The following is a 16,306-nucleotide window of genomic DNA, read 5'->3' as shown; positions in this document are numbered from 1 at the left end:
TGTGGACTATTTCTTATTAAAACATCCTTTTTTCTTTATCATCTAACGGTAACAAATTGGAATAGAAATAAAATTTCCACTATATTACGTATAATTTTTAAAAAATAATTTTTACTTATGTTTCATAGTTGTCCTTATTTACTATGTATGTACATTTGTTATAGTTACTATTTTATATATCATGTTATTTATCCTTAAATGCGATTAATTAAATACTAATAATTTTCTTATACATACAAAATTTAAAATTAAGAAGCAGTCATATTCATACAATTTTAACGTCCAAAAGCTCCATCAGAAAGTGGAGTTACTTTTTGTTGTATTATTTTACCATAGCCTCCTCTTCCACTATCAAAGTCTGATCTGTATTCATCTCTTACCTATAATAATATAATTTATTATATTGATAAATTTTAATGCGCTATAATTCTATAATTATATTATTATAGAAAATAAAGGTACACACTTGTCCTCCAGTTTTGCCTCTTCCATATTGCCTGCCTTCAATAAAACCAGCATCCCAATCTGTTCTAATAATTCTATCATCTAAGCGAGTACCATTAATATATCGCATACAGTTTTCAGCGTCAGCCCTTTGATAATACTCAACGAAACAAAAACCACAAGGTGTTTTTTTATATTTATCCAATCCCATGATAATTCTTCTAATATCACCACATTTTGAAAATAGTTCATATATTTGTTCCTCTGTAGTATAAAACGATAAATTTCCAACATATAAAGTTGTCGAAATTCTTAAGAGCCTATCCTGCTCAGCTCTTGAACCCTGCAAACATAAATTATTATTAAAGAGAAATTAATACTAATAAATCGTTTATTGTTATTATGATCACAATTAACATTTTTGCTATTGCTTTATGTAATTTTTGTGCCTAATATTACTATTATTATATAAATGTTCTAGGGAAAAATCAAATAACTTTACCATTATGTTAGGTAATTTAATCTAAATCAAAAGGGTCATACATACTATGGGTCTAGATTCATATGTTTTTGAGATAATCATTGCTTACTTTACTCAAATAGCACACAAAATGGGAGTTGAAAGTAAATAACAGACTGTTTAACACATTCTATGTAGAAGAATTTCTATGATTCCTACATTCTATATCGAAAAAAATTGGAAACAATTTTATCACTTTGGTTTGAAAAATATCGAAAGGAATATAACGTTGACACATGTACTGATATCATTACAGAAGTGTTTCCTTCTCCTTGATACTCAATGTAATTCTATATTTCAAATTGTTCATTTCAATTCGACGATTTAATTTCTATTTACAATGCCTCTTATATTTTTAAATGTAAACTATGCAGATATCTAGATTTTGTTCACTTTGAACTCCTTCTTTAACATATACAAGGTAAAAAAGAAAGAAACAGTAAGAAATACATAAAAAATAAAAAACTATTGCTCTATTCCAATTACGTATATGTGGAGTCTATTTTTTCAAATAAATCAAAATCCAGTAGAGCAGGATCCATAGTGTGTATGACCTTTTTGATTTCCAAACATACTGATGAAGTTATTCCATTTCCTCTTGGGACACCCTGTATGGCAAAATAGATGTAAAGCATTACAATTTGAAATAAATAATATTATAAATATAAGATACTATAGTAATCAATGACAAGAAATACAAATATTATAGTGAATAATTAAAGAATATACGAATTTAAATCTCATGTAGTTTATATCTTGTGGTATTAAAAGTTTCTCTTTATGAAATATTAAAATTGAAATATTTGAAGAATATGTTATAAAACTAACCTTAAAATGTTGATCGCGATATGAACTTAATTCAACGGAAGGCGAAGTTGATGGATTTAATTTTATTGTGGCCATTTTAAATTGTTATGAAACTATTTTCCTTAGTAATCTTATCACACTTAGAAATGTGAAGGCACGTAATCTCTCGACATTCAATTTTATTTAACCACACAAGACATCATTAAACAGTCTCGAAGCAACAAAACTGTCGCCATCTATCCCCATGTAAATAATTCAATATATCGAAAATTATTTGATATTTTAAATTGTCTAATTAAAATTTAACATTAATGTTTTCAATATAATTCATAGTATCTTTACATAGGAAGCAAATCATAACAATTTCATAATCAAAAACTAAATTTATAAGCGCATTTATATATGTTTTAAAAAAGTAAATGTATTTAGTAAAAGAGATACAATTCAAAACTAAGTTTGGTATCATCAAATTTTGATTGCAAATTTATGATCATGTAAATATAAAATATGCATACCAATTTACAAATTCTACTAAATAATGTTTTTTGATAAACCATAATATGGTGCTAACCCTTTGTTAAGTCAAATATTTGTGACATAAATACCATGATTATGGCTTTCACATATCGCAAAAACACACACGAAGAATTATGAATTACAAATTTCCCTGAATAAACTGGATTGAATTACAAAAATTAAAATATATTAAAGAACGATAAATATATTTTTTTAAATATTTGAATTTTTTGGAAAATATTTACACGATTTTGAAATGAGTGGTAAATTACAAGCTTCTGCTAGTTCACATGAAATTGCAGTTTCTAGTTCATCAAAGGCCAGTGCTATTTCTAATCCTAAAGCTAACAATAAATGTTTTGAATTGTTCTTAAGTTGCTTTAGAATTAATTCCAAAAAGGAGTCCTTAGAAGACATTGTAAATAGTAATGCCAAAGAATATGATTATATTGTTGAGAAACTTATAGTAAAACGCGTACCTTTCATTTTCTTTTCTATGTCAGAGAACGCTTTAAAGAACAAAATTAATCCTGAAAGTAAAAGTAATTCTATTAAAGATGGCCTGCAATTGCAAACAACATCAAATAGTACACATTCAGCTGTGTCAGAAACCCAATCGTTATTATATTATTCTAATAGATTTGATCCAAATATGATATCCTTACAAACTTCTAATAAATGTTTATACTTTGATAAAAATACATTTACATTGAATGAGAGAAATAAAAAACATACATTATCCAATGATTACCATACTAGAATAACTGAATTGATGAATACTATGAGTAGTTTACATCCAGATTTGAAAGAACATGAAAGACCACCAAAAGATTGTTGTCCTTTAAATATGCCAAAAGACAAAAGTGTTATGTCTGCAAAAATGTCTCTTAAGGGATTAAGAAATAACATACCTCAGGAGCAAGAGATATTTAAATCACAATCTTTTATTCAAGAAGCATTTCTAAAGAAAAAAGGTTTGTAGTTTCTTTTAATAACTTTGAAAAACTTAATAAATTTATTTATTTTATTTAAATTTTGTATTCTTTCAGAGTTTAGGAATGTAGATGAAATTAAATCAAAAAATGATCAAAAAATTTATAGTTTGAATCAAATGGAATATATGAATTTGGATAATCTTCAAGCTAATTCTTCTAAAATTAAAAAGTCTAGTATCCAATCTGTTCATAAAGTTTCTTGTAACTCAGCAAATTTTGTGCAACCAATTATTGATATGAATCAAATGAATATAGAAAACAAAACAAATAATAGACGATTGCAATATAATCACCAATCTTCGATAAAGCAATCTAAAACATTATCTGAAAACATTGTAAACACTGATCCTTCAAGTACAGTATTAAGGTGGAATATCATTATAAAGCATTGTAAGTCAAAAACATATTCTTCCAAAAAAATGAGAAAATATTTCAATATAAGCTAGCAGATTCAAATATGTATACAATAAAATCAAAATTAATTTTTTGGTGTGATCAAATAATAAATCCAGCAAAATTTTTAATCTTTTATGTATATTATATAATGAAAATTGATGTTTTCTTTAAAACAATATCAAAAATATAATAAATTAAAATCTGATAAAAATAAATATTTTCTAATAAATATCTTTAAAAACTATACATTGTTTTTAAGTTTTATATGAATTTAATGCTTTCTTTTTAGTTTTAATAAATTTCATATTTAAGTTGCATGATTCATTTTAAATTACATTACTACAATTATAAAACTATGTCATTAATTATCATATATGTAAGTTTAAAGCAATTTTCAATGCTGCCATAAAGTATGTATTAATCAGTATGCAGTGTATGTGCATGTGCGCGTGCGTGTGTGTGTATGTGTATAAAAAACACATAAATAGTTACTCCAAATATGTTTAATTTTTCAAAATAGTAGGATATTTAATCCAAATTTTTAGATTTATAAATCGATATAAACTTCATAGATAAATAAATTTATAGAACAACTAAAGATTTGGAAAGTAAAATAAGATAAATATAAAAGTTCATAATTGTTTATTGTAAATAAAAATATTTTTCATATTTTTGATATTTTAATTTTAATATTTTGTTTAATAATAGCAGTATTTTGTAGAGATTCAGTTAATAATTGGAATTGTAATTATATAAAATATGTTTTTTCAAAATAGAACATAATTATACATAGACAATAAAAAAACAATAAATATATTTTTAACTCCATTAAAATAAATAATTTTTCTAATTTTTAAAAATATAAATAAAACCTAACTAAATGCTTCTTATCTTTGTACAGTTCTTGTGAATTGTATCTGATTATACGTTACATTATTTTTTACATTTTACATTTTTTATTATATATACTTATTATATATACTTATCTTCCAAAGTGATTTTAAATATATGTGTTATGAAAGAAGAAATTTCCTCTCTGATGTTATCTCTACCTTGTTCACGATCATATAAACTGATCTCGGTACTCCCTAGGGAAATTTGTTCGAAAATTGAATCGTGACTAGTTGGGAGAAATCAACATGGAAGACAACAAAATTTGCCTCCTTGTGAAACAAACAGAGATGAGTAGAGTGTCTCTGTCTCTACCTGAGACATTCATAGCATGTCACGCATGGGCAGAATGAGAATCTTCCATGTTGATTTTTCGCAACTAATCAGGACTCAATTTTTGGATAGTTTTCTTGTTTCCATTTATGAGTATAGAAACCTACTTATATGATCATACATTAAACGCATTAAACTCTACGATAGCATCATCTGCTTATATAAAAAGGTTATGTTGTTAGAATAAACAACTTCACCTGATGTAACCGGATAGTAGCCGGCTAACATAGGTGCATAGTTATAAAATAGCTAAAGGACGATAATTTGTTCCTAATTTTGTTTGGTGTTGATAAAGGCAGACAAAATGGTAAGTGAAAGAAAGATAAACTTTTCCTCCGGGTACCCAATTTTTTCAACCCGGAGGGGATCAAAAATTATTGACTTTTTTGCAATCATATAGTTTTCGACGTGTAGAATTCGAAAATACAAGTTTTATGGCGAAGAATCTGAAACTGAGAAGAAACTGAGTAGTTTTTAAATATCTTACACGTTACTTTAATGCCATATTGCTTTTATCCATCATCTGATTGGTCCGCACAGATGAACTGAACTTCGCCGAAAAGTTTGTATACTAAGCATAGCCGGCCGCCTTACGGTGGCCGGAGAGTAAAGGATATTTCAAAGTGATCCCTAACTTAACCCAATATTCACTATTCAATATTCCTAAAGTTAAAACTGGCATCATTAAACTCTATTCGATAAGTACTTTCAGTAAATATAGGACTCGACCAAAAAAATTGGATAACCCAGTGAAAAATAATAAATATATATACCTTTTAAAAGTGTTTGAAAATAGTGGTAACATAACCTTATCACATTATGGTAAATGTTAAACAAAAAGAAATCATAAATATTTTTTTTATAAATTATTTTTTATGAGTAATTAAAATATTGCAATATAAAGGAAAATATGATTTTTTAAAGTTGTATATTTTTTAAGTCGGATATTTTCATTAAAACTGAGTATTCGCCTTGTACATATTTAACTGTAAAAGTTAAAACAATTTTTTTTCAGACGATTGGTAAAAATAATAAGATGCTGCAGCATATCAATTACAGAGTCAGAATTATTTTGCAAGACTCAAGGACATTCATAGGCACATTTAAAGCCTTCGATAAACATATGAACCTTATACTTGGTGATTGTGAAGAGTTTCGTAAGATTAAACCAAAAAATACAAAGCAACCTGAGAGAGAAGATAAACGGGTATTGGGCTTCGTACTCTTAAGAGGAGAAAACATTGTTTCTCTGACTGTGGAAGGTCCTCCACCTCCAGAAGAAGGATTACCCAGAGTACCAATTCCTGGGGCAGCACCTGGACCTGGAATGGGTCGTGCTGCGGGACGTGGCATGCCTGCTAATGTTGCTGGAGTACCTGCTGGTTTACAAGGTCCTGTTAGAGGTGTCGGAGGTCCTTCACAACAAATAATGACACCAGGAGGTAGAGGTCAAGTTTCTGCTCCACCGCAGATGCATCCAGGTGGTCCTCCACGTATGCCAGTTGGAGGTCCTCCACCTGGAATGATGGGTCCACCACCAGGCATGATGGGTAGGTGATATTTTACAGATTTTAGTTGTCTTCTTTTATACTGTTAGTAGAGATTCGCAACAACTTTATGAAATCTAAGAATTGTTTTGATTTTAAATTATTAGTGTTAAAGTTTGAAATTTGGTTGCTTGGTTATAGGAATGCCACCAGGAATGCCACCCATGGGACGTGGAGGTCCACCAATGGGACCACCAGGAATGAGAGGTCCACCTCCAGGTATGATGCGTGGTGGACCACCCCCTCGTCCATATTAGTACTTTTTAACATAATACAATATTGTAACTGGTGATAATAAAGGTCTCTTTTATAATGTTAATATCTTTTCCATTCATGTAACTTTGATTACCAGTTATAAAGAACTTATGTAAGATAAAGATAAGTATTTTGTATAAATCTGAATATATACTTCCCAGATATTTTAATAGAAAAAAAAGAACGACGTTTAGTAAAAAAATGTGTAATTGTAAAATTGAAGTATATGTACTCAAAAATTAATTGAAAAAAAAAGAAAAAATTATATAAGAAATATTAAAATAGTGATACAAGCATACATGTAACAGACAATAAAATGAGAGACGAATATTGTATGGTTTTTTAATTAATAGTTTAATTTTTATGAAATAACAAATCACGGATAATAAAGGCATGAAAAGCTGATTCTCTATATAAATTTTTATTACACACTTCAACCATTCCATCAAAAAGCCAGTTGATAATAAATTAGAAATACTATCTAAATATTAAAATTTCCCAATTAAAAACAGATTATTAACTGAATTAAAACTTATAAAAAAAGTATTTCTTTATTTTTTTGCACAGATTTAATACTTTCAATACCAATATTAGTCTTGGAATAGCCGAGTTCTAAAGTTACATATATGTATATATACAACAACATTAAATGAACATTTTGATTTTTTGAAAGACAAGATACAGTTCTGTGCCTTGTCTGTACTTATCTGTATATAAATTGTTCATCATTTAGAACTGTATCATCATATTTCCTTTTTTGAATTAAATGAAAGCTTTTCTTATTTTTAACAAAGTCTATATACATGTTTATCAATATTTTAAATTTCTATTTCTATGTATTAGGTTAACTTAGAGTCCTAAAATCAGAATCAATAGAACCATTTTGGAGTTCATAAGGAACAACTATGATTTATATGTATATATATGTATATAAAGTTTGATTATCATTCTATGTACTTGGCTCTTGAAAGATTCTGTTTATATCTTACATATACATTATTTTAATGATACAAAGCGTGAGCAAGTGTCAGAATTATAAATTTCTCTATTTAACATATATATATATAATTGCGATGCGTATTCGATTTGGCTGCAACAATAAAAAATATGCAATATCAGTTTCCATGGTCACACAGATTTTACGTTAAATAAGATACTACTAACATCTTCTAAGAATCCGAATACCTTGGGCAGCTTCGGTAAGAAATTACATTAATAATTGTAAAATTAGGCTTTACGTAAATAGTACCTTAAAATGTGAGTCAGGTGCAATACTAAGTACGAATGGAATTTTCTATAGATAGATTTTTCTCTTTCAAAATATACAATTTATGTTATGTTAAATGATGTTAAAGGACTTGTTTCTGAAATCATATTGTTTTCCATTTTCGTAATTTTTAATATGGAATGGCATAACATGATCTAATGAATGTATTTTTTATTTATACAGAACTTAAGTTTAACAGTACGGATATGAAAACTTGCATTGTTTGATATATTTAATATAATTTGTTATTTTGTGTACAAAATTTGTTACGACACAAAAAGTATTATTTTTAGATTCAATAAAGTACGATTATCATTAGTAGGTTTCTTTCCTATTAAATGTTTAATTGCCAGTGACTTACAAATTTGGCACATACCAAATGTAAATTAATTATACTGTATTATAGGTATCTGAAGAATTGTACTGTTCTTCATGTTTCATACAAACATTAATTGTATAAATTAACTCTCCGACAAAAGGCTTATTTCTTTAAAAAGATTAAAATTTCGTTAAATGTTAAATGCACAGGAATATATATATATATATACACACACACACAGGCATATATATTTATATATATATATATATTCCTCTTTTTTATATTTATTTAGTACTCTTTCTTGTTAAAATTTGTTTACTTTAATAATGCACATTAGAAACATTTTTTTTTTAAATTATATAATTTTATATCAAGTATTAAATATTTTTAAAATAGTTGCAATTCTACTTATCATGTTTTATCATCATGTTTATTTAAAGACAATGTGCATTAAATAAGTATGGAAAATTATGAAATACTATTCATGAGATCAGATACAAAAACTTGGGATTTAGAAAATGATTTAAGCAATGTAATAAATCATTTAAATCATAAAAAAAATATATAAACGACACTTCGTAATCTTGTACAAAAGTAAAATTAATACTAAAACATGAAAGCCATCAAATAGGATTTCATCAATTTACCTTATGTATTTATATTGTAGTTTGAATTTGAAAATATTTGTTTACTTTTTGAATGTTCAGAGGATCCATATATAATTCGTTAAATAAAAATTTGCATTTGCATATATATCTTTACTTTCCTTAAATAGAAAAATATGAATTAATCGTAGCAGAAACGATAAAAAATATGGAATACGCTTCATAAAATAGGTTTAAAAAATTAAAAGTTTTATAGCACAAAATAAAATAATTTTCTTCTTTTCTTTTTTAAATCACCAATAGCAAAATATTTTAATTTGTTATGCATGCGCTTAATTTTATTCATTTATGTCATGAAAAGTTTGTAAATAGTGTTTAATTCGACTCAAGAAGCGTATATTTTTGGGTATATTTCAATCTGCAAAATATTTTGCACATAAAACATATTATTAATTTACAATGAACAATTTACAAAAATTTTTAAAGTAATTATAAAGTTAGTTGTCGGTATTACATGCGCTTTTTAACACAACAATTTCGTAGTACATTTCGATAGTTTCAAACTGACCTGTGTTTCTCATCTTTAACAGTAGCAATTACAGCATCGGTTTTTAAAACTAGCTCTTTATCCTGTACATGTAAATCACTGTTACTTGGTTCCTTTGAAAGAAGAGCATTAGTATTTTGTATCACAGTCTTAGATTCAGAGGTAAGAACATGAGATGATTCAAGAAGATGAGAGAGTGCTTTATTTTTTTCCAAAACATCCTGCCGAAGATTGAACATAATAGTATTACCAGACTGAAAAAAATTTTTTTTAATTTATACTTTTATCATTTTGCAAAAGTATCATACTACTTATAGAAGCTATAGACATGTTGATGGTACAATTGGTTATGCATTCTGTGCAAGTATAAAATAAGATCTTTTATTCTAGATATTATTTTCTAAAAATTATTAAATATTACATGAGAGATCGATTTCTAACTACATTAATGATTTACTAAATTCTTCAAGAAAAAAATTATTATAAATGGTTTATTACCAGATGCAATTTGTAACTAATAAATAATAAATCTATGAACTCTGGTCAACGACTTTTTTGTCTTTTATTTTTGTGTTTGTTGTAAAATGTTAAATAATTTTTTAATGTCATTTGTGAGTACGATTTTTAATGTCATAATTATAATTATGCATTATAATGATAATTATAATATGTAAAATCCAAGGAAAATGTTTCGTTAAGTATATGTAAACTTGATTATTGCTCAAAAATTGATATTTTTAAACATTTACTAAAACGAGAACTATACTATATACTATATTTTCAATTTATTTTTTTTATAGAAAGTCATTCCATATTTGTTCATGTCATCTTTATGGTGACATTCTATGCATCAATCATAGGATAGATGTATAATTAATAAATTGTCATTTGTTCCAGAAAACGTGTAAACATTAATGAAAGTAAGTAAATATATAGTGGAACTTCGTTTATATGAACGAAATTTTAATAGTGTCTGGTTATCTGAACTTTAGCTGAGTTTCTATTTGCTGAAATACATAAACAGCAGGGGCGCGCGTTATGTGACACACTCTCATTCTTCGCAATCGATACAAGTTTGCAACATTATTGTATATTTAAGAGCAATTGTTTCGAGTTCTTATTAATTAAACGAAAAACAACAATAGATAATGTTTTGCCCTTAGACAAATTCATGTAAACGAAGTTCTAGTGTACATATTATACTTATAGGTTTGTAAATAATAAAAATATGTAATTATTACCTTTACATTAGATGTTATAGATTCTGTATGAGATGAGTTTGTTGTGGATAGCATAGTTAGACCTTGATCTCCATTATTCAATGTAACATGGCGCTGAACCACATTAATAGGAGCATTGTGTTGACTCGTGACACACAAACTTTTTCCACCCATTATTACTTTCCCTAATACTTCCTATAATATATAAATTATATAATGTGTTTACATTTAGAATAAAATGCACGATAATTATTACTCTACAGATAAACTATTACTATACCTTGCCTGCTTGAGAGAGAGTAACACCTTTGGTTTGACCCTTTTGTATAACAATCACGTTTGTTTTAGATCCTAATTTTGTATCAGGGTGGTGAGATATATTTACAGTTTTATTAGAATTTAGTGTAACACCCTAGAACATTACATATTTGTCATATATTTTTGTATCCAATTTTTAAATCTAATTTACATTATATCTTTATATTTAATTTTAATATCTTTATAATCCATTTCATTGTATAGGGTGTTTGAGAAGGATTTGTCATATATGTCATCACAACAGCGATATTCTATACTTACGAATCGGCGAAGATCTGTAAGAAAGAATTGCCGCAAAATTGACCTTGATCAGAAAATTGATTTTGATCAAATTTTCAAACGAGTGTAATCATTTTTCTTTTTTCTTGCTCCTTTCGTCAATGAACGCGAGATTGTGCGAACTGCTTTCCGATGTTTAGTAGTATGACGTAATGCTATTTTTTGATGATCTAATCATACGAAATCGCATCGATCTGGAATCTCTCGTGCACGTAGTGATCTTCCATTATTTTTCACTGAATTACACTATATTTCGTCAATAGCACGCAATGTTTCTCTTATAATGCACCACTTTTTCCTCTTCACTCTTAGATAATAAAAACAGACTGACGCCTCACTGATTTTGAAATCGCAGAGCGTGCACTCGTATTTCGTACAAATATTGGGAAGAGAAAGAAAGAAAGGAAAGAAGACGCAAACTCATTGCTACAGGGGTATCTATGCGTGAAAGCAATCTGTTAAAGATAACTAGCTATTTATGTCGTGTATCCTCCAAATATAAAGAAAGAAAGAAAAAAAGAAAGAAAGAAAGAAAGGTATGAGATAAATAATAGTGTATCCGGGATATCTACTGGGGTACATACAATAATAATTGTTATATAAAATAATATATAGGCAGATTATAAATAAAGTGAGTTCGAAAATTAACGAAACTTTAGTATTTCCAATTTGTTCCTTTGGGACTTTTTATCATTACAATGAGTAGAATTAGCCTTGAATTTCTCGGTAAACATCAATTTTGTGGCAATTTTTCTGTATAGATCTCTATCGTTCCAGAGGTGTAATAAGTGCAGAGAAGTAGTACGACGCTGTGGTGATCGCGAAAAATCATTTTCGAACACCCTGTATCTTTGTATCTTTGTATCTTTGTGTATCTTTAAAATCATACCACCTTGGCAGTGGTTTGATTGTTGAGCGTTGAAGATAATTTTTTACAAGTTAATGTTGTTATTTGCTTAGCTTGAGGTGGCCCTGGTCCATTAGATACTGTTGTAACAGGACAAACAGCCATCAGTCGATGTGAATTACCTAATGATGATCATGAAAAAATGAATTAAATTATTGTAATTTCTGAATTCGACCATGATTAATTTTGATAATACTTGCTGGAGGTAATAGTTTTAGGTATTGGAGGTTTTATGTTAGAATGTATTACTGGCACAATGCACTTTGTGCTGCTTGTAACTGAATTTGAATTTTCTGAACTTGATGGTTTTTGTAAAGTGTGAGATACGGATACTTTTGAACCTGAAGTAGTATCAAAAATTAATCCAATTAGGCTCAATTAAACAATGTATTGTATATTCTCAGATAAATGTATCCATACTTAAACTATCTTGTGTAGATACATCTTGAACATCAGGCTGAAATTTATTTCCTGTTGTACATGACACATTACCGGACACCAGAATTGCAGATCCGATTTTTGTATTAAGCTTATTTTGCGTTGTAATTACTCTTCCTTTAGCTTTTGTAATATTTGTACCTACTGGGATTACTGTATTCACAAAATTACCAGGTGGAATTACTGAATGGTTACTGGCACTTTCTTGTACTACTGATTCCTTAGATTCTGAATTTGACATAATGAATTAAAAAAAAATTGTATATCACTTAACCATACCATCAATACACTATAATTAAGGACAATCACCTGTAATATTTTCTCCACAATTAATATTTAATGGTATTATAGTGACATTTTGATGCTGTAACGAATTTGTAGATATTCGTGACAAATGAATAGTATTTTCTAGCGATCCTTTATCAGCAGTACCATGATTAAAAGTTCCTATTGAACTTGAAGATACTACCAGAACCTACATTATATATATAATTATTAAATAGTTTAAAAAAGTTATTTTCAATTGTATTATTTTATTTTCTCTCTGTTTTTTTCTTTTTCTTTTTTTAATTACCTTGTTTGGAGGTGCTGGTGAGAGAGGAGAAGAGGCTTTACGTTTCTCAGGTATAATACATTTTTCACTGCTATCAGAGGTATTGCTGTGATTATTAACTTCTTTATTCCTATCTGATTCAGTGACCTGTAATATATTATGTGTAATAATTAAAACAAAATTTGAATATTTTTACAATATAAATAATCATATAATTTAAATTACCTCAGTTAGAACATTTTCATCACTTAATTTATCTTCACTAGATGCAAACTCATGATTGCTAAACGAGTTTTCTTGTACTTTTACCTTCACAGGAGATTCATTTGTAATATCTATGGAAACAAATATAAAACAAGAAATGAAGTTTCTTTACATTTTGAAATGTTCAAAAATACTATTGGTTAAATCTGCTTAACTTACAGTTCTATAGCCATACATTATTTTACATAGACTAAAACCACACATTTACCAAAATAGATAATATTTTTCCTTAAAACCTTTTGCATCCTCTGCTATCTCATGAACATGAAGATTCCTTTTGTTTGCTGCTACTGTTGCAAGGGACAAGCTATTTGCTAAAGTTGTGAATGCAGATCGAGCCTTTAATCTTGGTAAAAGTGGAATAGCACGTCGTCCTTCAATAGTCCAATCAGTACCAGTATTTGGACCACTTAGCCTATATAATGACATCTTATGAAGATTCAATTGCAAAATGTTCAAACTCAACAAAATAAGTTAAATTTGAATAACAATCTTTAAAACAAAAATTGATAAGGAAACATACATTAAAAGAATTAATATGAAATTGCAAAGCAAAATCTATTTTGGGTCATTAATAGCATTCTAGAACAAAATTTTTTGGAATGATATATTATAATGAAATGTTATTTAGAGAGGAAAATCATATAATGTATCTTGTTTTAATAAATACTTACTGCTCAGCTATTGTTGCTAATTTTTCATCATTAACAGCTCTTCGTACTTCAGCACGATGTCGTTCATTAGAAATATGTAAAACTTTAGCAAGTTCTTGTAGCAATTTCTGTTTTTCACTAGTGAAAGGACCTTGAGCACGTAAGACAGACACCATATTTCCATAAGCTTCTAACTCTACATTACAAAGAAATCAACTTCAATGTATAAACATAATATATGAAGCTTAAAATAATTATATATACTTAATCAAATAATAGTATAAATATATACACACTTATACAATTATATTTTCTAATAATATAATTTTAAATAATTTGATAATTTTTTTATTCTAATTATTAAGTAATCATTTAAAATACAAGAAATATATATTTAACAATATCTGAATTGTTTTACCCATAATATTTAGTCATAATAAAAATTTGTACAAATTTACATTACATTAGAGATACTTGCAACCAATATTTATGTTACTGATAATTATCACACAACTTTATCTGGGAAGATTTACTTAATTATTGATCTTTTTTAGTTTACAACTTATACACGCTTAAATATACATAAAGATTTCTTTCTCTGACTTAACAGAGTACAATGAGTATGAATATAATACAATGCAATACATTATTGGTTTTAAAAAACAAATTATCTTATACATACAATATATACAAAAAAATTACAAACGTACTACTAAAAATAAGAAAACAATTTATGGGAATAGAGTTATATTTAATAAAATGTAAATACATTTTCAGAGAGTAGTAATAAATTTGAATACATTCATAAATAATAATGATAATCGCATATAGATCATTGGATTTCTATTTAATATGTTTCAAACATACAAGTTACGGGTGTTCTGATATTCAATGCTTATTTTAAAATTAAAATATATGTTTAACGCATACAATGATAATGTTACTGTAAAAAGCTAAATATTACCGAGGCAAGAAAATTATACGAAACATAACCTTACCCAAACATCGTAAACATTTTCTGCATTCATCGCGGGTCATGGTTTCGTGTCTCATCGGCCACATGATTGCATGATTCAATCATTATAATATACACCGTAAACTGTGATAACTATTCATACACTTTTCCCACATTTTCGACGTTTCGTTGACAGTATGGTAAGTTGTAGATGAAGTTGCCGTATAATTACTTTTATTGTAACTAGTTTTTGTTGTGGTGTTGGTATCACTGCAGTAGTATTGATAGTACGTTAGTTAACTTGAATTCAGAATACCTAACCTATATAATCTCTTAAAACTGCAGAATCAAGAAAAGATAGACATAAAAAATAATACAAAGACTTAAGCTCCATAATTCGAATGTGCATTTTAAAGAAAGAAGATTCAAATAATTTCATTTTATATTTTTAATTTATTTCAATATACTACAATAATGTATCCTTTTAAAATTTTTATTTTCATGCATACATATCTCAGATATTTTCTTTGATAAATGTATGTGTATATGTAGGCACAGTAGTTTAAAAAAGTCTGCGTACAACTCTCTGTACCGCAACTCTAAGACAGATGTGAAAAATGTTTAAAAAGTAAAAAAATGGCGTTGTACTTGTAAAGAAATATAGAGTACATAATTAATCCCGTGCCTATCTTAGATTACAACACGTAAATTATTATATAGAAAGTTACAACTTAATATGATATCATGACAGAAATTCGTATCAAAAAAATCTGTGCACAAAGGGTTCTCTTACATGATAATGTACGCTTAACGCTCTAACAACGATTAAATTATTAATGCTTTATTGAATAACTTCTGTCTTCTCAACATCCGGCAAACAGTTACCATAGAATTTATTAGTTTTTTTAGCATTTTCTATTGATATTTTATTGCACTATTCTTACAATATTCTTTGAATGTTGTATACATATTATGTTTGCTTATGCCTTTATTAGTACTTTCTCGTACAAGTACCGAGTACAATCTCACATTTTACGTTTGCAGTTCGCAGAACAAAGGACAACGAATAAAAAAGAATAATAAAGTAGAAGTCGCGAAAGATCTTTGTTCATCACGCAAAAATTTCCTACTTTTATCAACAAGATAATTAAAAAATCTATCACATTTAGATTTTTCCGGTTTTTTCTTTTTTCAATGCTCTCGGCAAGATATTCAATGGCACACGTCTCTAAAGAGCATATTGACGTAGACAATGCTGCTAATTTATTGTCAATTTC

At 27.5% G+C, this 16,306-nt stretch overlaps 4 protein-coding genes across 18 annotated transcripts; 2 read left to right on the top strand and 2 right to left on the bottom strand.

Moving 5' to 3' along the window:
- Positions 1–89: 89 nt before the first annotated feature.
- On the bottom strand, positions 90–2,395 carry LOC100740035 (nuclear cap-binding protein subunit 2). 5 transcript variants are annotated; one of them, XM_033324790.1, is made up of 5 exons: positions 2,287–2,395; positions 1,793–2,007; positions 1,519–1,572; positions 467–787; positions 90–380 (listed from the first exon to the last, which is right to left on the bottom strand). In XM_033324790.1, the coding sequence occupies exons 2-5, from the start codon at positions 1,865–1,867 to the stop codon at positions 276–278; spliced, it is 555 nt and encodes a 184-aa protein (XP_033180681.1). In that variant the 5' UTR covers positions 1,868–2,007; positions 2,287–2,395; the 3' UTR covers positions 90–275. The 5 variants fall into 5 exon arrangements, with proteins under 5 accessions (XP_033180681.1, XP_024228177.1, XP_033180682.1 ...); XM_024372409.2 differs by lacking the exon at positions 2,287–2,395 and having other exon boundaries at positions 1,793–2,055; XM_033324791.1 differs by lacking the exon at positions 2,287–2,395 and having other exon boundaries at positions 947–1,572.
- Positions 2,396–2,416: 21 nt separating this feature from the next.
- On the top strand, positions 2,417–3,745 carry LOC100745481. The gene is made up of 2 exons (XM_003485636.4): positions 2,417–3,261; positions 3,337–3,745. Exons 1-2 carry the CDS (start codon positions 2,544–2,546, stop codon positions 3,726–3,728), a joined length of 1,110 nt encoding a protein of 369 aa, XP_003485684.1. The 5' UTR covers positions 2,417–2,543; the 3' UTR covers positions 3,729–3,745.
- A 1,121-nt stretch (positions 3,746–4,866) lies between these two features.
- LOC100749945 (small nuclear ribonucleoprotein-associated protein B) lies at positions 4,867–7,034 on the top strand. Of its 2 annotated transcripts, none has more exons than XM_003485590.4 (3): positions 4,867–5,209; positions 5,918–6,452; positions 6,591–7,034. In XM_003485590.4, the coding sequence occupies exons 1-3, from the start codon at positions 5,207–5,209 to the stop codon at positions 6,704–6,706; spliced, it is 654 nt and encodes a 217-aa protein (XP_003485638.1). In that variant the 5' UTR covers positions 4,867–5,206; the 3' UTR covers positions 6,707–7,034. The 2 variants fall into 2 exon arrangements, with proteins under 2 accessions (XP_003485638.1, XP_003485637.1); XM_003485589.4 differs by lacking the exon at positions 4,867–5,209 and adding an exon at positions 5,373–5,724.
- A 191-nt stretch (positions 7,035–7,225) lies between these two features.
- LOC100749828 (BRCA2-interacting transcriptional repressor EMSY) lies at positions 7,226–15,317 on the bottom strand. Of its 10 annotated transcripts, none has more exons than XM_033324778.1 (13): positions 15,073–15,316; positions 14,096–14,270; positions 13,658–13,836; positions 13,383–13,492; positions 13,179–13,304; positions 12,914–13,079; positions 12,587–12,832; positions 12,367–12,507; positions 12,149–12,288; positions 10,943–11,074; positions 10,684–10,857; positions 9,464–9,696; positions 7,226–7,794 (listed from the first exon to the last, which is right to left on the bottom strand). In XM_033324778.1, the coding sequence occupies exons 1-13, from the start codon at positions 15,134–15,136 to the stop codon at positions 7,701–7,703; spliced, it is 1,980 nt and encodes a 659-aa protein (XP_033180669.1). In that variant the 5' UTR covers positions 15,137–15,316; the 3' UTR covers positions 7,226–7,700. The 10 variants fall into 10 exon arrangements, with proteins under 10 accessions (XP_033180669.1, XP_033180670.1, XP_033180674.1 ...); XM_033324779.1 differs by having other exon boundaries at positions 9,464–9,663; XM_033324783.1 differs by having other exon boundaries at positions 9,464–9,555.
- Between the last annotated feature and the right edge of the window lie 989 nt (positions 15,318–16,306).

The sequence above is a fragment of the Bombus impatiens genome, unplaced genomic scaffold, assembly GCF_000188095.3.
Source record: "Bombus impatiens unplaced genomic scaffold, BIMP_2.2 scf_0064, whole genome shotgun sequence".
Lineage (NCBI taxonomy): Eukaryota > Metazoa > Arthropoda > Insecta > Hymenoptera > Apidae > Bombus > Bombus impatiens.
Note: the sequence above shows the minus strand (reverse complement) of the source record. Positions and strands in the feature narration are given on the sequence as shown.